General features: G+C 35.1%; 2 protein-coding genes across 3 annotated transcripts; both read right to left on the bottom strand.

The window, feature by feature from the left end:
- Window positions 1–6565: 6565 nt before the first annotated feature.
- On the bottom strand, window positions 6566–7946 carry LOC111513843 (rhodanese domain-containing protein CG4456). Its single transcript, XM_023170064.2, has 4 exons — window positions 7682–7946; window positions 7475–7624; window positions 7245–7407; window positions 6566–6709 (listed from the first exon to the last, which is right to left on the bottom strand). The coding sequence occupies exons 1-4, from the start codon at window positions 7776–7778 to the stop codon at window positions 6655–6657; spliced, it is 465 nt and encodes a 154-aa protein (XP_023025832.2). The 5' UTR covers window positions 7779–7946; the 3' UTR covers window positions 6566–6654.
- Window positions 7947–14697: 6751 nt separating this feature from the next.
- LOC111513842 (G kinase-anchoring protein 1) lies at window positions 14698–24705 on the bottom strand. Of its 2 annotated transcripts, none has more exons than XM_074178717.1 (6): window positions 24438–24705; window positions 24120–24387; window positions 23205–23356; window positions 18650–18776; window positions 16435–16598; window positions 14698–14977 (listed from the first exon to the last, which is right to left on the bottom strand). In XM_074178717.1, the coding sequence occupies exons 1-6, from the start codon at window positions 24591–24593 to the stop codon at window positions 14957–14959; spliced, it is 888 nt and encodes a 295-aa protein (XP_074034818.1). In that variant the 5' UTR covers window positions 24594–24705; the 3' UTR covers window positions 14698–14956. The 2 variants fall into 2 exon arrangements, with proteins under 2 accessions (XP_074034818.1, XP_023025831.1); XM_023170063.2 differs by having other exon boundaries at window positions 24441–24703.
- Window positions 24706–24993: the final 288 nt, after the last annotated feature.

Genomic DNA, 24993 nt, shown 5'->3' with positions numbered 1-24993 from the left:
GTAAGTCTGTCTATTCACCAAGAGAGAAGACTACTGTTTTGAACGTTCACGATGCTCTGGTTTCTCAGAATCCCACAAACACTGTTCAGAACATAATCAAGAGTTGTGCCAACATGACGGGCGTAGGGGAGTCAACAATATATAGGTTCCTATCAGAAAGAAAAAAAAAAGGTATAGCTAACCCTAAAAACAAACGAATACTTAAAGAGGGGGAGAAAACCTATTGAAATTGATGAATTTGCCAAAAATGGTATTCGAAGGAAAATTCACGAATTTTTTTACAAAAAAGAAATTCCCAACTTAGACAAAATTTTACAAGAAGTTAGAGACGACCCGGATTTGCCTCATGTCGGGCGAACCAAATTGTAGCAAGTTTTAAAATAATTAAATTTCCGGTGGGAGAAATCAGACCGAAAATCACTTTTGATTGACCGGGAAGAGATAATATGTTGGAGAAGAAAGTATCTAAGATCTACACGAAAATTTCGGGCTGAAGGAAGGCCAATTTACTATCAGGACGAAACGTGGATAAACGCAGGTCATACTCTCACAAAAATTTGGACAGATAAAAATATATCAAGCTCCAGGCAAGCCTTTATGGAAGGTTGGTCTACTGGTATTTCCCCACCCTCTGGTAAAGGCAGTAGATTAATAGTTTCTCACATTGGCAGTGAAAAAGGATTTGCTAAGCATGGTTTGTTGGAATTTGAATTCAAAAGCAAAAAAGACTATCACGAGGAGATGACAGCTGATGTTTTCGAAGAGTATTTTGAGCAGATGATTGAACATATACCACCAAACTCAATTATAGTATTAGATAATGCACCTTATCATTCACGACTAGTTGAAAGACTTCCAACGACTGCGTGGAAGAAACAGGATATCATTGACTGGCTGCGGAATAAGTCCCTGCCTTACGAAGATGGAATGGTTAAAGCAGAACTTTTAAAAATTGCCCGGCAACACAAATCTAAGTTCAAGAAATACGTAGTTGACAAAATGGCGGAAAGACGAAACATCACAGTCCTTAGACTTCCACCCTACCACTGCGAATTAAATCCAATTGAACTCATTTGGGCACAAATGAAAAGCTATGTGGCTAGAAAAAATACGTCATATAAAATACAAGCTGTACGTGAATTGTTATATGAGTCTTTACAACATATTACAGAACAAAATTGGCGAGATGCAGTAAGACATGCAATAGAAGAAGAACAAAAAATGTGGGATCTTGACAATATAATTGATGCGACTGTAGAGACACAACCGCTAATTATTAACCTGCAAGACGACTCGAATTCTGAAGATGATCCTGTTTATTTTGAATTTGAATAGTTTTTTAAGTAATCGTATATCATTTAAAAATAGGTATTAATTAAATAAATGTATCTTTTACAAATTGCAAGTAACTTATTATTTTTGAATAAAATAAAGAAATTTTTTTAAAATAAAAATACAGTTTACAGTACCTACAGTTTAAGAATATTAATATATTTATTAATTTAAAGTAACTAATGTTTTAATCATATACTCTACGACACTGGTCACTCATTTCCACTCAAAATACCTACATAATCGGATTAAAAGTTTTATAGCTGTATTGTATTTCTTCAGATACAAGGTGGGTTAGTCGAAAACATCTTAAACTGCCAGTTTTAGTTTGGTTTTTGTTATTATATCATATTAGCTGTCCTCTCTGTATTTCAGTTCTCTAATGAGGGTCAAACTTGCAGTGAGCTATCAACAAATTATGAACGGACTATAGTTCGGAAATAATAGACTAGTTCTTACTTGAATATTACTAGAGTTCAGCTTCGTGATTGAAACACTACCGCCCCGACTTCGCGCGGGTAAATTTTCGTATTTCAACCAACTTACATGAAATAAATCATACACGTGAACCTACCTCTTGAATCACTCCGTTCATTGATGAAAACCGTATGGAAACATATTCTGTAGTTTTAGAGTTTATTGCGTTCATAGACAGGCGCGGTATGGCGCTTTAATGTGTAACTATCAACCTCTGCTTTGATAAACATCACATCCTAAATACCCTTAACGTTCATAACGCCTATTTGTAACAAACTTCTGAATTCCTCAACGCGTATAATAAACTTCGCCGCCCTGCTCTTTTACGGATGTTCACATTCAATATTTTTCTCCCAACTCCCCAGATAATCTCGGATGTTTTAATTCTTGAAAAGTGCTTGTTTCCCGATGAATGTGAGCATTACTTCGCCATCCACTTTTCTACTCTGATCTGGAGGATGAACTCTCTTCCTTTTGTCTGAAAAAAGCACTATAATTTGCGAGGAAAAAATCCCATTTTATTTTCATGTTGTTCAAAGTTGTGAGAGGTTGCGACGTATACTAAGAATATTTTTCTGATACTTGTAGCGTTTACAGTAAAGGCTCGGGGGGTTATTGATACTGCCTACCCAGGACACGAGGCTAATGACCAATGCAGTCGATGACACCCCAAAAATAAAAAATGAGTGTTCAGAAAATATCATATTTTGGAACATATCTTGAATTTAACGTTTAGTTCAGTCAATAACGTTCTTTAAATGCTGTTCATTTTTTCCAAATAGTTATTTTTTTGCCTCTTTTCTGCTAATTTCTCACTATATGATGCCGTTGAGCGGCATTCGGATAATTTTTCTCTATGAATTCAAATTGAACCAAAGCGCTGCCGAAACAGACCGAAAAATTAACCAGGCATTTGGCATTGACAATGTTGATTAACGCACTGTTTGCAAAGTTTCGTTCCGGAGATTTTAGCCTCATAGATGAGGCCCGAAGAGGTCGACCTACGTAATCCAGGAAGAAGATTTAAGGTCCCTTGTGGAGACTGACCCGTCACAAATAGCGGAAGATCTGGGGGTCCGCTGCTATGCGGTTTTTGATTATTAAAAACGTAAAAGAAAAGTCAAAAAGTTCCAGAAGTGGATGGAAATTGTCCCGTTTCAATGTCTATTCTTCTTCGCTTTCGCACAACCAGAAAGATCATTTTTTGGATCGGATCGTCACGTCTGATAAAAAATGGATCCTCAACGATAACAGGAGTCATTTAGGACAGTGTATGGATATCGCAAAGGCGTAAACCTACAAAAAAAGGTCTTGATTACTGTATTATTATGATGGTCAGCGGCTGGTGTAACTATTACTTTCTGCAATCGGCGCAAATGATCGCAGCAGAGTCTAATTGTGAGGAAATCGACAAAATGTACCAAAAACTGCGTCACCAGCAACCGGCACTGGTAAACTGAAGAGGTCCGATCCGCACCCGCACGTTTTACAACTCACCGTTCGAAAATTAAACGAATCAAGCTTCGAATTTCTGCCTCACCCATCATACTCCCCACACAAGCACTTCCATAACTTTTTCACCGGTAGAACATTCGCCAGGCAAAAACAACTTCAATCACGCAAAACACCGTACTTTCATTGTTCTCTTCAATATTCGGAAAAGGAAAAAGTCGCAAGGGGCCAAATCTAGTGATACGGTTGTTTGTCCACAATACCGAACATTTTCTTCGTATTGCTTCTCGCCTGTTCATAACTTCAGGCTAATACTCCTTATTTGCCATACGACCATGTGGCAAGAACTCCTGTTGCACCACGTGACAGTGATCGAAGAAAACATGGAGCAAAACTTCGACATCTGATCGAACTTGGCGTGCTTTTTTGGTCTTGGGTATCATGGGCTTTTCCATTGGAACGATTGGTCTTTGGTTTCGATGTCAAAACTATATACCCAAGGTTTGTTTGAAGGTGATTGACAATGTTTCATGATGAATTTCACTAGTTCGGACTTCCATTGTCTCAATAATCCTCTGATGAAGGGAAGCGCAAGCACTGGTTGCGACGGTTTCTCTTCCCTGCTAGGCTCCTGCTGTCTTTTAGCCAAAGTCCTTTCTACTATCGCTTTGGAGTAGCCATTCCGTTGAAGATCTTTTTTGATTATGTCTAGTTCCTTCTCGAGACCTTCCTTCGTATTACAGAGCCCGATAGCACGGTCTAATAGAGTCTTGATGATTCCTCTTTTAGTATATAGATGGTGGTTGGATTCGTGGTTCAGATACTGTCCCGTTTGAGTGTGTTTTCGGTATACAGATGTTTTCCACTTAGTGTCGGTCCTCTTCACCAAAACGTCTAAGAATCGCAATTCGTTGTGGATTCCCTTCTCCATTGTGAAAGTGATAGAAGGTCTCACGCTGTTGATGTGTTTCAGGAAGGCGTCTAGTTCAGTATTCCCATGGTTCCATATTACGAAGGTGTCACGCGGAGAAGAAACGTCCAAGCTAGACTCTTCGTTGTGAATCAACCCTTGCGTATGGTATAAATCCAAGGAGTTCAGCTGAATATTGAAATGAGAATTCGGCACATCCGGTATTCTCCTTTTCAAACTTAGAGACTCGAGATTTTTTGTGGGCTTCTTCAATGGCCAGAGTTTCAAACCACCCCATATATATGTTGGCTATGACTGGTGAAAGTGGCGATCCCATTGGCAGTCCCTCATCTTGTGTAAAGAATTCTTCCTTCAGTTTTAAATAACAGTTTTGTACACAACATCCTAGTAATTCCACAATTACTTCTATAGGTAAATTCGTTCTCTCTGTCAGGTTCCCGTCTTTGGATAGCTTTCTCTGTATGATTTGGAGTGCTTCTTCGACCGGAACGTTGGTGTAGAGGCTTTCCACGTCGAAACTAATTAGTTGATCTACCTGTGTGACTTCAATTGACACTAGTAGTTCGACAAAATGCCTTGAATTCCTCACCAAAGACGATGTTTCTCCTTGTAATGGTTGTATTATGGAAAGTAAAAATCTAGACAAGTTTTGAGAAGCCGAATCTCTGGAGCTGATGATCGGTCTAAGCGGAACGTCCTTCTTGTGGATTTTGGGTAGTCCATACAAGTGAGGGGGCTTACTGTGGTGCGGTGTTGGCGATGATCTTTCCTTGTCCGAAAGATAGACTAGGCGTTTTTTCAAAATCTGGTACAACTTTCTTTCAATTGATGCAGTAGGATCTTCGAGTATCGTCCCTTCTGAAGAACCTCTTCGATCTTCTGTTCGTGGAGAACAGTATCCATCACCACTGTAGCGTTTCCTTTATCTGCAGGTAGGATATTGATTGTGTTGTTTCTACGTAGGCCGTTCAGAGCTCTACATTCTTCATTGCTGATGTTAGATGTTGGAACTTGTTCTCGATCCAGCTGTTCTCTGATTTTCCATCTGAATTATTCTGCCTCAGTCTGGTCAATAAGGGAACTGGTGTATTCCACTGCAGTAATAATCTCCAAAGCGGGCAAAGATGTTGGCGTAATGGCGAAATTTAGGCCTTTTCTCAACAAGGATTCCTCTATTCCCGTAAGCGGGCGGGAACTCATGTTGATTACGTTGGCGGCTTCATAGTTGTCCTGTTTTCGGTCTGTATTTGGGCATTGTTTCCTCACCAACTTCCCCCACTTTCTGTTGTGGGTATTCTCCATGTCTTGGCGGATCTTCAAGCTCGTGCTTTCAATCTTGGGAAAGATTGGTCCATGATCATCTTCCAATGTCTCTCTTCTTGTTTCTTCAAATCGTTTCGTGGCATCCTGCAACAAAGTTGACCTCTTCCAACGGTGATAATTGATTTGAGACCTTATCAGTGCTCGGCTGGCGCGTTCCAATATGCGTTTAGCTCTCTCTCTCTCTCTCCTGGGATTGGCGATTTCAGCAGAAAACCTTTGGGGATGATGTTGTCTCTCGCTCTGCACAGAAAACTGAGGTGAGTTTCTTCCTTTGTAAGTTTGGCCATAGTCTTCTCATATCCTCGGAATAAGTAGCTGGTGACCGAAGATTCGTCACCAGTTATGTCTCTTTTAGCAAATCTGGATCGACGTTGACTTCATTCAACAATTCCTTAGCGATGCTCAGGCGACGGTTTTTTTGGTCAGAATTCAGCAATTTTGGAGCGAACTTACCTGAAACATCACGCTTCATGCCCAAAATTTCCGATAAAATTGCACGGCAACCGTAGCCAACCGATATACCGACATCCTCGGCAACTTCTCCAATAGTGATTCGACAATTCTAGGTAACAATCTTCTCACTTTTCATGGGTTGTTGATGTGCTGGGGCGTCCAGGGAGAGCGTCGTCCATACACATCTTCTCGGCCTTCTATGAAAAGCTTGTACCACTTGTAAACATTTTTCTGAATCAGAGTACAATCACTCTATGCCACTGTCAATATTCAAAGTTATTTGAGCACGTAATTCCATTTTGCACACGATGTTTGATGCAATTTTTTTGCTTAACACACCAAAACACTTCTAACTTTAATGTCTGTCACCACCAAACTAAACAGCTGAAACTATAAACATGTGTTCGAGACGAGTGTACCAACATTAAAAAAATTGCTAATCGAATGTATGTACAGTCGGCGTATGTTACTTCAGATCCGTTTCACTATTTCTAACTAATGTAATATTAATAGTTTAAATCACTGCTCACTGTATGATAATTTGTTGACTACACATAATCTGCTTCAGTAATGTTTGTAGCAAAGTTCAACTCCGGAAATCGTCAATTCATTTATTAAATTTTCACCAATAACTATAACCATATACAATACATGTATACATTACAATAAACTATTCAGAACTGTATTCATGATTTTGATTTTTCTTCCCAATCCAACCAACCTCCAGTATAGTTGTGTGCTCTGGAATTAAAAGGATATGTTACGTGAATTTATCCTTCAAGGTGAGACACGGTGCATCAGGGGAGCTCTGATCTTGTCTTGAGATTGGTATTGACTTCAGCTCAGTTAAATTGTATCTATTATGCTTCAGTAGACTCCGGAATAAGGTACCCTGTTTCACCAATATAAAGTTGTGAGCAAGAGCAACAAGGCAACTTATATAGTCCTGAGCTAACCGACCCTGAAGTTTTGTCTTTATTGTTCTTGATAAAATTGTCTAAATTATCATTTGTTCTAATGATTAGGTTGACTTTCAGAAGTTGACAATTTAAAAAATGGTTGAAATCTGTTGATAAATTGAAATTTCAGGGGTGTTCCCAATCCAAACAGGACACACAGTGAAGGCAGAGCCAAACAGTGCCAAGAATGATGATTCTGAACCTGGGATCTACTGTCACCGATTTAAAAGAACTGTTGAATAACTGAAATATGAACAAATACGCCACGCAGGTAGCCACAGAAATAAAACATGAAAAAGAATAAGTGATGTGGTCACCTTTTGAACCCCAGTTGTTGAGCAATAGCTTGGGCAGAGGCACTTCTCTTTCCTGATCTACAGGAAAAAATAATCGGAAAATTTTGAGTAGGTTTTTCTTTTCCATAGGTAGCATAGAAATGCTCATTAGAAACATCCTTCAAAACACTTTCTAACTGGCCCACTAAAATAACATATGAGTTCAAGATAAACAATAATGAATGGTAAAATAATTGGCTATTGAAACATACAAGGAATATTTATACTTCCAGGTAAGACACCAGTTTCCTTCAATTCATCAGGTTCTCTCACATCTATGATTAAAACTTCACAATTTTCAAGGGAAACTTTCTTCACATCTTCGTAGGAAACGTCTTTAGGCAATGTTGAATGATGAACAGCTATAAAGAAAAACTATGAAAATAGTAATAACAGTATGCAAGTAGGTATCGTTTTACATTTTCGAGTAGCCTCCATAATTTTGTGATCTGAACTAAACAGTGAATTTCGCACCCCGCGATAAATTAATGAAAGTAAATTTCTACTCTCGCTCATTATTTCTAATCTAATCTCTCCTGAATGTTCCACTAATCGATAATTAATCTTTCCGTCTCCTATGCTGTGGTATTATTGACCTCATTGCATAATTAATTAGACAATATTATATTTTGTATCAGTAACATTAGGTTAGGTTTTCATTTTGTTTTAAGGGTTAGAGGTTAGAGGAACACAGAACCACAGCATACCTACAATACAGAACGTAGGACCAAGGATTTTGTCACAGAACACTTAGTGTGTTCTGTGTATTTCAGTCATAGACATTATAATATATGGACTGCGCGTGACGTCACTTTTACATATATTCTACATGTGGATCACACAACGTCTTGGCCACTACGTCACAGCACCATGTGACAAATAAAATCCCAAAATTCTGCAACAAGCAATACATCGTGACGTATCTGACGTTAGTGTATGAATGACGTACATGCCAGGACATGAATTTCTTCATCTTTTTTCAGTTATTGTTGTCAATGTTCTTTCTTCAATGGCCAGTACATTTTTTTAACACGTCACTGATACAGAAGTAAATAAACAAATCTTTTCCAAAATAACATTGGATTCTTTTTTCACATGTATGATAGTCAGCGGCTGGTGTGATTCACTTTTTGCAACAGGACCAAACCATCGCAGCAGAGTCTTATTGTAGGGAAATCGACGATATGTACTTAAATTGCACCAGCAGCATCCGGCACATTGAAAGTGTATTCTGTCGTACTCTGTGTGTAATTGTATATTTCAACTTGATATTTCTCTCTCTCTCTCCGTTTGGTTGGCCCTTGCTTCCGTTGAGGCGCATTTAGCCAGTTCTCCTTCTGTTACACGTCACTTATGTAACAGTCGCTTCGTCCGGGGTTGCAGTTGTCCTGCTTTTATGCAGACTGCTTCCTTATTGTGTCACTTTCTTCTTCTTTTGCTCTCTTTATTACTTTTTGCTGTCTTTTGTCTGTTGTAGTCGGTGTAGGTTTGTTAGTATTTTCACATATCACAGATAGAAATTTAGACGAAAGACACATACAAGGGTGAATGATACAAGGGTTTGTCTTTAAACGATACAATTACCTTTTCTTTCTTTTATACTTTAATTTGATTGTGTAGCATAAATTGTGTTATGTCCTTAATAATTTTTAAATTTAAATTCCTAAGTACTGTAAACATATCGAACGGTGCTTTGATTCCGTTGTTAATAAATTTTTGATATAAATCTTGTCCGGGGATACTGTTAATTGGGCATTCTAAAAAGATATGATTTATTGTCTCTATTTGTCCGCATTCACAGTTTGGACTATCACTGACCCCTATGCGATATAAATGTTGTTTACAACTGCAGTGTCCTGTTCTCATTCTAATGATACTTGTTATGTGTCTTCTGTCCATATTTGGTATTTTTGTGTACCATGGTTTTGTTGGATAGTCAGGTTGGACCCTAAAATACATTTTACCTTTGTTTTGAATTTCGTGTTTCCATTGGGTGTAAAATGATGTACTTATTATTTGTTTTATGTGGGGTATAAAGTTTTTTTTATCTATTTTAATATCCAGCGGAATATTGAGGTGGTTACCAATTTTTGCCAACTTATCAACTTTTTCATTACCTTCTATTTGTTGATGACCTGGTATCCAGGCTATTTTAAATGTTTTATTATTATTTGTATTTGTTCTTATTTTATCTTTTATGTTTAATGTAATAAAATCATTGTTTGCTGTTGAATCCATATTTTTTATTCTTTCTATTGCACTTTTAGAATCTGTTAATATTATATTTTTGTGTAAGTTTTTTTGAATACAAATTCGCATACCCTCATTTATTGCAATGATTTCTGCGTCACATATGTTTGTATAATCGTTTAATCTTGCTGAAAAAGAGTAGTCAATTATTGGTATGTATATTCCCATTCCCACCCTGTTATTTTGTTTGGAAGCATCTGTATAAATGAAATTATATTCATCTTCATATTCTTCTGCAAATTTTAGAAAATCATTTTTTGTATTTATATCATTTTTTTTAAGTTTTGTATCTATTGTCTCTACTTCTTGTATATAGGTATCATACTCAAAACTAAAATTTGGTATTATTTCATTTGTATATATGCTATTTTTAAATATTTTACATTGTTTATATGCCTCTATCAGATATGGTGTTTGGTGGGGTTTCCAATAGTTGTTTTGTTTCCCTTCCATGATAGTTAGTATTTCCAAAATATATATAATAGGTGGCTTAAAATCCATACGTTTTATTACATACTTATGTGCTAACCATTTCCTTCTATGTTCTAGATTTATTACTCCCGCTTCCGCAAGTATAACGTTTCTAGGTGTAGATTTCATACATCCTAGTATAATCCGAAGACCTTGTATATACGTTTGTTCTAGTTTATTTAGGTTTTTTTTTGTGCATGGGTTGAAAAGTATAGCCCCATATTCTAAATGTGTTCTCACTAGGCCATTGTACGCCATTTTCATTGTTACTGGGTCCGCCCCCCACCATGTTCTACAAAAACTTTTGATTACGTTTATTCCCTTTTTTGCCTTATTTATTATGTTTTCTATGTGTTTATCCCATTTTAGATTATGTGTTATTATTGTTCCTAAATATTTAACATCACTTGATATTTTAATTTTAGACTGCCCTATTTTTATATCTAACTGTTCTATGCATGCTCTCCCTCGTTTAAACAATATTGTTTCACATTTTTCCTCTGATAATTGGAAGTCATGCTCTTTCATCCATGTGTCTATTTCATTTAGAATAATGTTCATTTTGTCTCTGATATCTATTATATTTTTCCCTTTACATATTACCACTAGGTCGTCTGCATACGCTATAAGTTTGGCATGTTTAGGTATTATATCGAAAAGTGATTTTATATATATGTTAAATAGTATGGGACTGATTGGGGATCCTTGTGGTATTCCTTTTGTATTTATTTGTGGACCGTGTTTATTTCCTTGTTTATCTATAATATAGTTTTGTCTATTATTTAGAATTCTGAATATTACTTTAGCTATGTTATTATCTATTCCGTATTTTATCATGTAATTGTATAGTTTATGAATGTTGACGTTGTCATATGCTCCCTTTATATCTAAGAAAACTGCTATTACATTATCATTGAGGTTAAATGCCATTTGTACGTATGAAATTAGATAACTAATGCAGTCCATTGTCCCTAATCCTTTACGGAATCCCATTTGATATCTAGTTAATATTTGATTGTGTTCGATTTCCCATTCCACCCGGTTTCTGATTATTTTTTCTAATATCTTAAGCCCGCAATTAGCCAATACTATCGGTCTATAACTATTTACGTTTTCTATATCAATATTTATTTTTTTAATTCCTATCAATAAATAATCTTTCCATGTTTCTGGTAACTGGTTTCCTTGTAATATTTTATTATATATTGTTAGTAGCATCAATTTCAAATTTCTTGGCAGATACATAAACATGCTGTATGGTATACCGTCAACTCCAGGTGCTGTAATTTTTTTGCATTTCAAAGCTTTTTCTAATTCTACAAATGTGAATGGTTTGAGTGTGTGTTGATTATTTATTACATTAAATTCAGGCTCCATATCGCATATCGAATATCTGTCAAGCATTTGAATTGCTATTGTTTTATCTGGTAGGTTGTTTTTGTCCGCTCTTTTTAGCTTTTTATCTGAAAACCCTCTTATCATATTCCACACGTATGAAATGTTTGACTCTCTATTTAGTGTTGAACAGAAAATTTGGAAGCTATTTTTTTTCTTTTTCCTAAAAAATCTTTTTGCTTTTGCTATCATTCGTTTTGCTTCTATGAAATTTTCTATAGTTGGATTTGATTTGAATTTATTTATTGTTTGTTTTTTTTTAATATTAATTTGTTGGCATTCGTCATCCCACCAGGGTGATTTTGAACCTTTAATGTTTTTCTGATACTGTTTAGGAATCGACATATCCGCTGCTTCATTCATATGTTGTATTAATTCATCATAACTCATGTTTGTTATGTTTTTTGTTTGTTCTAGTATTAGTTCGTATTTTCCCCAGTTGGCTTTGGAGAAGACTCGTTTTTCCCCCCTATCAATAACGTAATCATTATTTATATTATTCTTATAGTTACAAATAGTTGGAAAATGGTCGCTATTTCCGCAGTCTTCACTCGTCTCCCAGTTGCATTTAATTGCTATTGTATGCGAAACTAAACATAAGTCTAAGGGGTTATTATTTTCGTTTGGTTTTGCTAATCTTGTACTCTTCCCATTATTTAGGACGATCATGTTAAAGTCGTCTATTATTGTATTCAGGGTATTTCCGTTATGATTTGTATTCCTACTTCCCCATAGTGGGTGATGTGCGTTAAAATCGCCCATCCAGATAATGTTTTCTTTTAACTGATTTAATATCCTTTCATATGTATTTACTTGTAATTGGTTATTTGGTGGATTATATGTGTTTATTATGTTAATATTCCCTATATTTATGATTATATTTTGGCACTCTTCCGGATTATTGCCGAAGTTTGCCTGTATGAGGTTATATATTATGTCTTTACGGACGATTGTGGCTATACCACCATAGCCGTCATCTCTGTCTTGTCTAATAATGTTATAATTTTTAATTTTTATTGTTTGAGATTGTTTGAGCCATGTTTCATTTAACAATATTACTTGTGGATTATATTCTTGAATAATGTTGATTAAGTAGTGATAGTTAGAATTGATACTTCTTATATTCCACTGTATAATTTTCAAGTTTTTAGGATCCCCCTGACTATCGAATGTTTAGAAAAAATCTGGTGTGTCAAAGTCTTGATGTTTTTTGTTTCTATCATATGTTTGAACTAAATCTATTATTTTTGTAATGGTATTGCTCGGTAACTTAATAAAATTTTCATAAAAAGTTTTAATAATAATTTTTTCTTCTGTGTCTACTTCTGCAAAATTTAATCTGTCATTTTTTTCGATATTTTCTCCTACCTTGCTGTCTCTATGCCTTAATGGGTTTTTTGGAATTGCTCCTGTATTTGTTTGTCTTTGATTTTCCATGTAATTAAAAACCGTTCCGTTATCTGGTTGATGAACTCTTCCATTTGGATTTATAAGTATATTATTTATCTCTTGCCTATTATACCCTGTCCCTCTATTTTTATCATTTCTTTCCACATTTCTCCCTTTACCTGTACTTTGTGCATATGTTCTTTTTTGACTACCATTGTTTGTATTGTATACCTCCCTACGTTGTTCTACTGTGATTTGGTTGTTGATTGTATATTGTTTTTGTAGTGTTGGAAAGTCACGTGAGTTTTGGGTGTATGTTGGTTTGTCTTTTGGAAAGTGTTTCACTGCTTCATAGAAGGAAATGTTTTCGAAAGTCATTTTTTCTCTGATATTTTTTTGTCTTTCATATTCTGCACATGCTCTATTATTTGATTTGTGTTCGTAACTTTTACAAAATAAACATTTACTTATTGTACAATTTTTATATTCCTCATCGTCTTTGTGTTGTTCTGTGCAAGAAAAACACTTCCTTTTACCTTTGCAGTTTTTTTTTTATGTGTCCATAGAGAAGGCAATTATAGCATTGAGTGACTGGTGGTATGTAAGGAGTTGTAACGTATGTCATATAACAAATATCTACATATCTAGGAATTATTGTTCCTTTAAAGGTAACTAATACCGTAGAAGCTGGTACATATGTTGGTTTTTCATTTATTATAACTCTCCTATTCATTCTTTTAACCTGTATTACTTTATAAGGACTTTTTATCATTTCTTTAATTTCATTTTCTGTAAATAAAATTGAAATTTCCTTTATTATGGCTTTACATGTTACATGGCTATACGGGATGTAAGCTTTATATCCCTTGTTCTTAAGTTGTTCATTATTTATCATGCTATTAGCACTTTCCCTATCTTTATAGTCTATACCTATTTTATTATTACCTTTTATTTTTATTTTTATTATATTTCCCAATTTTAAATCACATACATCTTTGGCGATTTCTAAATGAGAAAAACGTCTAAGATTTCTGTGTTCCAAAGTTGACTCTACAATAATTGTATATGGCCCCTTATCCATTTCATTATATAATATTATTTCATTAGTTGATTGTTCTTCTTCCTCCATTTCATTATTTGTTTGTGAATTTACTGATAAATTTTCCGTATATCCCCTATCAAAAAAACGTGAACTGCTTTGGCTTTCAGAGTTTCCCGGTTTCGATTCCAAGATACTCTGTACCTCCGCATCAACACTATCATTGCTTTCGATGTCATCAGTATGTATATGTGGTTTTTTCTTGGGGGAGGATATATCCTCCCCCTCCTCTTCTAACATGTTTACAGTACTTATTTGCCCAAGATTTTATTTTTGTAAATTTTCTCTCAAAAGAAAAAAATTATCAACACTTTTTATGCTTCGCAAATCTACCCAATATTAATTTCAATTTGTCAATATTTGAAAGAAAAGGTTAGCAAGAAAAAGTTCCCCAAAAAATTAGTAGCACACCTGTTCGTCAGTCCGATGTTCACACGTCGAGAGCTGCACCACGAATCCCAACTTGATATTTAAATTGTAGTGGACTTTGTCTTTACTTCAATATTTAACCTTTTTCTCTGTAATTTTGCTTATTCTTGTGATGAACTGTTTGGAACCTTTGGTTTAGTAATGAATATTACTGTAGTTTTTTCCCAACACCAAATCGTTATCCCTTGACACGTGTTTCGATCACCAAGTGATCATCTTCAAGAGGAAGAGGAGTTTATTCTTCCTCTTGAAGATGATCACTTGGTGATCGAAACACGCGTCGAGGTGTTAAGAATAACGATTTGGTGTTGGGGAAAAAACTACAGTAATATTCATTTTGCTTTTTGTTTGAAAATAGTAAAAGGTATTATTCGTAGACTCAGGATAAAAATAAAAGAAACATGAAACTAAAATTTTTATTCTGTCACATATTACATAACTATAAAAGAGAACTCTTTCTCTTGAAACACTACAGATGATATGAAAATACAAATATTATTCATAATATCACTTAGCGATAGCCGCTCTTCACTTATGAAAGAGTAACGAAATTCAGCCTTCACTGTAAAATAAAAACATTTCAAACAATCTATAATCCAGACAGGACAGTCTTGAAAATAATATCAACTCTTCGGGAAAATAAAAAAATGTCCCATCACTTTTAGTTTTTCTTCTTTTTTATCTGAAAATAAACATAAGACAAAAAATTAAAGACACACCCAATATAAACAATCAAAAATGTACACTCTCAAGGTTCAAGTACATTGAAATTAAACAAAATGATCAAAGATTGTTAATTTGTAAATATCCTCGTTCCTGGTACCCACAAATAAGGGATCGCCCATCAATCACGTGAGGCTCGAATAGGGAGAAGAGTTCAAAGAAGAAATCTCGAAGTATCACACGGGGAAGGGTTATTCAGCGAGATAATCATCTGTATTCATTATTTCCAAATGAAAGTTATTGAATAACAGGTACATTTTATGTATCTGAATATCATAATATATATTATAACGACATCACGGAATTCCACGTGCCTAATCAAACACCCTTGTCTATTGTCGGCCTATAAAGTAACCCCTTTTAAATCAACTTCATGTCAATAGATAGTGAATAATTGATGTGACTATTTTGATTTCTGTAATTGTGATTTCGGCGTTTGGTGAAGTGAGTGCCTGAAAGCTGCAACAATGTCTAAACTAGATCTTAATAAAGACCTATTTGTAGAGTATAAGAAAGGAAAGACATGTCGTGGCTCAAAATTGATTTATTGAATTTTAGGCTGAAGGAAAAATAAAATGTACCGCACCAGTAGAACCTTCCTTGATCAGGACCAGGCAAAAAGGGCCTACATCGACTCCATCGAATCCCGAGCACGCAATTTCCATGCTGACGAAATTAATCGACTTGTGTTATGTTGACAAAAGAGTACTGATTCAAATAGCATTTATTTTGATTAAATTGAATTAGTATCCACTGAGATATTGAAGTTTGAAGTAGACTCATAAAAATGGATGAAACTTTTGAAAGTTGACGAAGGCCGTTTTTACCAGGTCCTGATTGGCGAAGATTCTACCGATGAGAAAGTTACTGAAGTGTTTGAACAGATGGTAGTCGGTTGGTGGAAGGTTTTGGCAGTACGGCGGGTGGGGCAGAACTTCTATACAGGGTGTAACTGAATAAGTGTAAAACATTCAAGGAGGTGATTTCTCATCGAAAATATAAAGAAACTTCATTGGAGCATCCCTTGTTAAGAAACAGCCCCTTAAAGGGGTACATAAAATTTATATAACAATGTTTTTCACAAGCACTGAAAAAGTTACAATATTGAAATTAACCTTACGTTTTGTACTATCAAAAAGACACTTAGCCACAAATTTATTACCCCATGGTTGTATGGGGTGGTTGTATGGGGTGTAGTTGTTCCTAAAATAATGTTTTGCTGCGAACTGGTTTATTTTGGGCAAAAAAACCAAGAGACATTTTTTGTTTAGAATGAAACAGGCTATCGGAAATAAATTTTTAAATGGTAAACAAATAATAAGACAAAAAGTTACATTGGAAATAAATTTTAGGTGTTGCGTCAAAGATAATGTTTTGTAAAAAAATAGTCATGTCTAATATCTATCTGTTTCCTACCTTTTGTTTTGAACTTTGAGAATCAGAAACCAAATTTGAATTGGCTTTAGTGGAAGATCTTTCTTGTTCTAACAATTCATGAAGTCTAGCAACTTCTTCAGTCAACTCCTCCTTAACAGTTGTTAGCTTCTCCAGTTCAAGTAATATGGCAGCCTTGTCTTTCACTGTGAAAAAAATGAAATATACAATCAAGGACCGAGTTTTTGTCAAGCTTTATATAAAGCAATTGATCGGAAAGTTACAGAAATACTAGCAAATACTTCTGCAGCAATTTCAATTCCCTAATATTCCCTAAGTTTAGGAAATTTCTCCTACTAATTGTCGATTTATGTCTGGGCAGATTCAATAAACTTTCGGATCTCGTATGCATGAATGCATGTATGAATACCACAATTTCTGTCAAATTTATTAACGCTTCCATGAATCTCCACCTTAATCAATTACGTAAAGAAAGTTACCCTAACAATAAATTTAGTAGAAGAAGGTGGTATGTACAATATTTATTTACACACATCGGAAAAGTCTAGGGATATTTGTAAAAATGGCAATAATTTTTTTTTAGATCGCTTTAGGGAAAAAAAATTGACGGGTGATTATTAAACGAATGTAACTTACAACAAAATTTATTAAATGGTCAAAAATACTGAGTGCGCATATAAGCAAAACAAAAAAAAATATGGCTCTTATTTGGCACCCCGAAAAAAAATCATAATACAAAAAAAATTGGAATCAGTACAAAGTATGGCCTCCACGCTGGTTTATTACGGCCCTACATCTATCGTGCATCGACAAAATGAGATTGTCAATGTCTTGTTGAGGTACATTTGCCCATTCAGCGATTAAAAGCTCTCTCAATTGAAACGTTGTGTGAATGTTTCCCATATGCGGAGTAATTCTTCGTTGAAGCATGTCCCACACATGCTCGATGGGATTCAGGTCCGGTGATTGTGCTGGCCATAGCAATACATCAACTCCTTCATTGGTGAGCCAGTCAGTCACTAGACGCGCAACATGTGGACGAGCATTATCGTGCATTAGGTGGAAGTTTTCACCAACAGCACCAGCAAATGGACGGACGATAGGTAGAAGAATGGTGTCGAGGTACTGTCGAGCTGTGAGGGAGCGATCTGGAAAAACGAGATCGGTTCTGCCTCCGATCCTGATTCCGCCCCATAGCATTACTGTACCACCTCTGTATGTGTGGACTACCTGGACGTGTCTCAAACGTTCATTATTTTCAGGTCGTCTCCACAGTCTTACTCGACGAGAATCTGGATGAAATCCAAATCTGGATTCGTCTGTAAACAAAACTGTGGCCCAATCATTTGCATCTCAGTTTTGATGTTTTTGACACCACTCTAATCTTCTACCGCGATTGCCTCTCGACAAAGGTGGACATCTAAGTGACCTTCTGTTGTAGAGATCTGCTTCATGCAGTCGATTTCTGACAGTATCACGACAAATAGTTACCTGGTGCGTCTGCTGCAACACGTTAACCAACTCAGATGCTGTGATTGTCGGTTGTCTTCTTGCGGTTAAGACCAAAAATCGGTCTTGAACTGCAGTTGTAGCGCGTCCTCGCCCTGGATGTTGTTCGGCTGGACTGCCAGTTTCACGGAAACGCCGCCACAATCGACTGATAACACTTTGGGAGACCCCCAAACGAAGAGCTACATCATTTTGTCGCATGCCACCTTGAAGAAGCCCTACAGCTCCATTCATCTCGGCCAATGGTAAGTGATGGCGTTCCATGTTAAAGCACAATATTTCCAGTTTAATTGCTGAGCAAGAACTGCATAGAATGTACAAACTCGACACTTTCAGATTATTCATTTTAGCCGAAAACCTACAGTTTGTAAAAAACTTGATAAAAGATTAGTTACCGTTTTTGCAGGCTTTGTTCAACCCATAGAAATCTACAGGGTGGTCGAGTGTACCAATTTAATCGAAATTAAACGACCTCATGCATTTATTTTTATGATATTTAGTATGTTATAAAAATATCCCTAGACTTTCCCGATGTGTGTATTTTTATTGAAAATACTAAAGTAAAAAAAACAAGCAAATATTATACAAAACTACATACGAATAGCAATAGGAAAGCAACTAATAGCAAAAATGGAGTGTTTAAAACTTTCAGAGCTCACATTTCAGAAGTTTCTATCTGTAACATAGCTCCTTCTTCTACAAAAGTAATCAATTATTGTCAACTCACTTTCGCCTTGGCTCAACATATTGCACAATGTTTTGTTTCGCTTTTTAACCGATGCTATTTCCTTTCTAGATTCCTCCAGTTCTTTCTTCAATTTATTATTGAGCTCTTTCTCCTTCTGCAGTTTTTCCTTCAAAGAAAAGTTGTTTGACAACAATGCCATCAAATATGCAGAAATATTTCTATCATATGACTAGTCGTTTGAGACCGTGAAAAGGTCAACACCATAGAATAATTGACTTGTTTTTCGCAGAAAAAATTAACTTTTCTCAACCAATTCAGGAAATTTTGGGAAAGTTGGTCCTATTTTTTTCTACCATTTCAGAGCTCATTAGCAGTTTTTTCATAAGAAATTTATAGGACATGGAAAGTTGAAAAAGACACGCCAAATGCTAAAATGACAAGATGATAAAGTTTTATTGACACTGAAGTGATTTGAACTTTTAACATGATGGCCTACACTATACTCCATAGTTAAGAAATGAAATCACATAGTTTCGAAGCTTAGGCTTTTCAAAACATCACTTTTCACATCATCAATTGTTAAAATTGAGGCGGAGGTCTGGAGCAGAGTAATTATGGTTTTCATGGTACATTGAAAACACTTTTTCATCGCCAAAACAAAAAAAAGCTGTCTCTTGTTTCGCTACAGTAGTCATCAAATTTATCACCCGAAGACATCACCGACAATCGAAAAGTCTTGAAATAACTTGGCTTGAAATTTTTTTAATTTTCATTTTATTTTGATTGTTCAATTTTGAACCTTTCACTTAATTTTGGAAAAGCAGCTAAGTATACATATCATCCTATAGTTTTCGACAGATTGGGGATCATCCTTTTTGAACACAGGGATGGTCTTGGTAGTTTTTAATTTATTTGGAAACACACCTAAGGTGACAGATAAGTTAGTGATCTCAGATAATTGAATGGAGATTTTATCAACACATTCTTCTAGTACAATAGCTGGTATTTCATCAATTCCTACAGAGTATTTCTTTTTCATTGTTAGTATTATTTGTTTTATTTCATGTTCGTTGACTGGCGCAAAAAACATAGATTTTGCGCTTTGTATGTCGTTAGTTGTACACATATTTCTTGGTAAATTGAGGCTTTGTATGGTGTTACTGACAGAATTTGCGAAAAAATCCCCAAAGTGGTTTCATTTCCGGGTTGTTTGTTGCTTAATATGATTGTTATTTTCTGCTCTTCATTTTAATTTTCCAATTCCAATAGTTGCTAGGCTATTTTTCTGTTCTCTCCAAACAATATAAAAACCTCTTTCTTATTAGTCAGCGGGCTTTGCTTGAAGACAGGCAGTAAACGAATCTAAAGAAATGAACTCTAAATTAAAGTTCTGACTAATAAGAAAGCTTTTTCTTCCTTATTCAGAGGAATCGGGCAAATTTCGGATATGCAGTTAGTTAGTACCTCGTCCACTAGATGGAGTGACATTTTTGATGTTCGCTCCAACTCAAGACGAGGAATGAAATGCTCTGAAAGAATTTCGATTTTCAATTATGGAATATCATTGACTTTAGGTCGATGATGGTCACTATCTTGCACTGACGAGTGGCTAAGGAGCCCGAAACCGGTCTGCAAGTGTGCCCTTTCCAAAATTGAAGGTCGACTCTATCAGTATCTGTATCAGTATCTGTATCTGTATTGACAATTGCATATGCAGGAAATTTTCTGTGAAAATTCCTGCACTGACGCCTGTCGGATATAATCCAACGCCGTTTGTGGTATTAGCCAGTGTAGTAGTTGTTTTCTGATAGGCGTCAGTCCATTCAACCTACAGCGTAGGTATATCCGAGACGGGCTTGAACATTTAAAATTCATTTCTTTAGATAAAAACCTCTGTTTACATTAAAAAAAAAGTTAGTATCGCCCTCTCGACGACAACTGATGCAACAAACACTATTTACTATCCTTATGAAAAAGAAAAGAAATGTTTGTCGGATAGAACATTTTGAGTAAAGCAAATTTTGATAGTTTGAAGAAAATGGATGAAAAGCATTGCTTTCTGGCTTGAAATACTGTTGAAATCAAGGCTTGGCTTGATAAACATTGGACTTTGCACCAGTAAAATCAACCGTTGAAATGTAGCTTGCTGAATTTAAAAGAGGTGAAATGCATGCAGTGGACGCCCCAAAGAGGCTACTACCGACGAAAACATCAAAAAACTTCACAAAATAATTTTGGATGACCTCAAAGTGAAGTTGATCGAGATAGTTGAGGCTCAGATATCTAATGAACATGTTGGACATATCGTTCATGAATATTTGGGCATGAGAAAGCTCTGTTCAAAGTAGGTGCCGCGGGTGCTCACAAAACAACAACGAATTGATGAATCTGAGCAGTGTTTGAAGCTGTTCCACCATAAAAAACCCGAATCTATGCGTCGATATGTGACAACAGATGAAACATGTCTCCATCATTTCACACCAGACTGAAAATGAGCGTTATCTGAGAAAACACGTAGTGAATCAACTCCAAAGCGTGTAAAGACGAAATAGTCAGCTGGCAAGTTTATGGTATCAGTATTTTGGGATTCGCATGGTATAATATTCATCAAAACTATCAGCAGCGTCCAATGGGGCCGGAAAAATGGCCCCTTTGGAAGAAAAAGAAAGTGCCCTTTCGTCAAGACAATGCACCGTGTCACAAATCAATGAAAACAATGGAAAATTTGCATGTATTGGACTCAGAATTGCTTCCGCATCCACCGTGTCCTCCAGATATGGCCCCCAGCGATTTCCTGTTCTCAGACCTCAATAGACTTCTCGTTGGAAAGAATTCAAGCGCTGATGAAGAAGTAGTCGTTGAAACTGAGGCGTATTTTGAGGCTGAAGAAAAATTGTACTGAAACAAGCGTATCAAAAAATTGGATGACCACTGTAATCATTGTATCGCCCTCAAAGGCAACTATTTTGAATAATAAATTCAAATTTTTCCAAAAAGTTGCTTTTCTATGTTAGTCTACAAACTCTTCAAGCCAACTGTTACTTACAATAATATATTTTCACGATAATTTTGCCCACCTACTGCATCCTGTAAAGAATTGTTCAGGAAAACAAGAATCTCAACCCTACCCAGTCTTTACATATTCAAACTAATTATAGATTTCACACAACAAAAACACAATATTCCCAAGAATCGAGACATTCACGACTATTATACAAGAAATATGAACAAAATCTATCAACCACTTTCTAGATTGACTATTGGACAGAAATCTCATAAATACCAACAAATAAAATGCTACAACAAATACTTGGAGTTATGCTCAGAACCAAACAAGACGGGTAAATTTAAGACTGAGCTACATTCATTTCTCTGTAACGGCGCAATCTATTCTCTGATCGAATACCTGGCGGCATGATTATTGTAACCTACATATTATATGTGTGCATAAGTGTATATATATCGTAGAGTTTTCTTCTTTTATAATGTTTTATATTTATATTTGGGATTCGTTTGAATTTTTAGCCTTAGTTTTAAGATTTTGACTAGTCTGATAAGTATATATATGTTCACCAGCAGGCTGAATTGTGTGTATATGTTTTAATGATAAATAAAGCTACTTACTTACTTACTTACAACCCTGATGAAAGTCCAAAAAAAGGGAAAGAGGACTTTTTGAGTCCTCATTGTTTATTGAAGAATATATGAAAAGCTTTATCAAGATATATTTCAGCCAATCTCGCTCTCAGGGTATACAATAAATATTACATATACTATATATTATAAGCAAACACACTCTGAAACTCACTGTGCCACCTAAAAACATTACCAGAGACTCCATATTTTACAACGGTGGAAAAATGTACAATCATTTGCCTATGGACATAAGATCTGTCAATATGAATGACTTCTAATTCAGGAAATTAGTCAAACAATTTCTATCTGATAGACCCTATTATACTTTGGATGAATATTTTAACGATAGCTTTTAACTGACGCATATTTTTCATCTTTACTTATTAAGGAGCTCCTAAGTTGTTACTTTTTATGTCTACTCTTTTATAAACTTGACTTTTACTCTTTTATATATACATATCTTTTATATCCTCCATTTTAACATAGTTTGTACTCATACACCTTTTTTTTTTTAATTTCAGTTCTAGCACACTTTCGTAATTCCTGCGTCTTATTTGGCTTCTTGTAGGTAAGAACTATCATTACAAAGGCCAGTAATTCATTGATACAATTCTTGTCTATTGTTCATGGTTAGCCACAGCATCTCAACGAACTGAGCAAATCCCTTTGTCCACTATTCTTACCATCAACTCTGTACTAACCACTCATGAACTCTGAAATAATAACAATAGTGACTGTGTTTTGAAAAAAGTAAGAAATGTGAGACGATTTTAAAATTATAATCAATACTGACTCACTGGTAGCTCTGAGAGTCAAAGATTCTTCAAAGGAAGCCACAAATATCAACAGATCATCCACAGCACGTGATGGTTATTGAAATAAAAGGAGACTCATTCTCCACAATTTAAAAAAAAAAAATTATTCGCTTGAATTAACTATCAGATCATAAAGTATTTACCTGACAATGCGCCAGAGAAATGACTTCTTCTATGTTATTTGCTCTCTCGCGTCTTTTCTCTTCAACTTTCTCCCGCTTGATTTCTTCTTTCGTTGAATTCATCGCTTTTTCAAAGAAATTTGTTTCACTGTCATCGCGTCGATTACCTTTTTCTGAAGGAAAAAAAATCTATCTCAGAAACTTTGAATTCAAAGAATATAACGTGTCTGATTAAGAAACATAGACAGTTGTAAATGAATATTACATCAACATCAAACCGTTATTTCAACACCTCGACAAGTTATTGACATACCATATGTACATACTGTACCTACCTCAGTGGCAAATAAATAAATAAATAAATATTCTTTCACATTGAAAAAAAGAAGAGTTCTTAGTGATTCCAAGTTTGTTTTTAAGGAAGTTATTCTAAAATTTTCACTCTTCTTGGTATAAATCTCAAAAAACTTGAATTTTGAAGTTATAAAAATAAAAAATATTTCATTCCAAAAATCTACAATAGAATCAGTTTATTCTATCTTCCGATAGATTCAATAATGCTCTGCTAAAAGCATTCAAGGAAATTGGAATTCCTCTCAAGGTAAATTGAATTGATCGTTAATTTAATTTTGGGTGCACCTACATGCTGTCTACCTTACTTCTTTTAATTTAGTTATCAATTATTTTGCTTCATGTCATCTATGTATCTTATTGGTCTAGTTTGGAATATAAATGTATATTCTCTGAACCCTTTGTTGATTCTTATTCAGAACTCTCACTTCAGATTAATCAATTGCCCGCTTTGGCTATTTGATGATTTTTGAGCAATTTTCTGACTCAACATCAAAAACACAGTTCATAACATTTGGTTATTTGACTTGGAATACAGGACTTCTGCTCCCTACCAGGTAATTAACACCAAGACATAAGTTTTACCTTTCGTGGAACTTGGGTTACCATCATCTAAAAATTCATCAAGAGACATTGTTTTGTTCTTTTTCTTTTTGAGTTTATCTTGGGTAGTTACTGATTCACTGGATTTTTTCTGATGTTCATAATCCAATTTGGATTGCAATATAGCGCATTGGAGGTCTTGTTCGAAGTTTCCTTCTACAAATTCCTTGTCTTTTTTCTTCCAGTCTTCCCATTGTTTATCTTCAGTTTTTGGTTTGTGTTTTTTCTTAGAAGTACTCAAAGACTGGGTCTATAAAAAGGGGTCTAAAAAGTTGATGTTCATCACAATGAAATGACAACTACCTGTTTTGTGGATTTCTTATTGTTAGAGGTAATGTTAGTTTTCTTAATTTGTTTATTATCCAACTTTTTATTAGATTTACTGGAAACAGGTACAAATTCTTCATCTTCGATTTTCAGGCATGAAAATCGAGATGGTACCGATATTCCAGCCATAGTTTCCAGTGATAATCTAGATATCTTTAATTATTGATAAAATGTTCAAAATTCCCAAGTTAAATTTATATAAACAAAAACTTGGAATTCAAGAAAACTAAAATCATGGAACAAAAACTCAGAAACATAGACAATATGGACATAGAATAAGAATAGTAAAGTTTGGACACAGAACAATGAATTGTGGACAAGACTCAATGCTTGCTGGTTTGGGTTGTGGCTACAATTCTTGAGCAATTTGACAGTTTTATTTTGCTCTTCTATCAATGAAATTTCATAAACTTCTCCACTAATGTATTGAGACAAAAAAAGTAAGCATTGGGATGCCTTTGGCAAGAGAAAATTAAGGCATGAAAATTGTAAAATCATAAAGGAAAAGCCTATAAAATATTTATAAAGT

The sequence above is a fragment of the Leptinotarsa decemlineata genome, unplaced genomic scaffold (genome assembly GCF_025532065.1).
Source record: "Leptinotarsa decemlineata unplaced genomic scaffold, Ldec_3_MD MMD2_tig00004307_RagTag_RagTag, whole genome shotgun sequence".
Classification (NCBI taxonomy): domain Eukaryota; kingdom Metazoa; phylum Arthropoda; class Insecta; order Coleoptera; family Chrysomelidae; genus Leptinotarsa; species Leptinotarsa decemlineata.
This window is presented reverse-complemented; position numbering and strand designations above follow the sequence as displayed.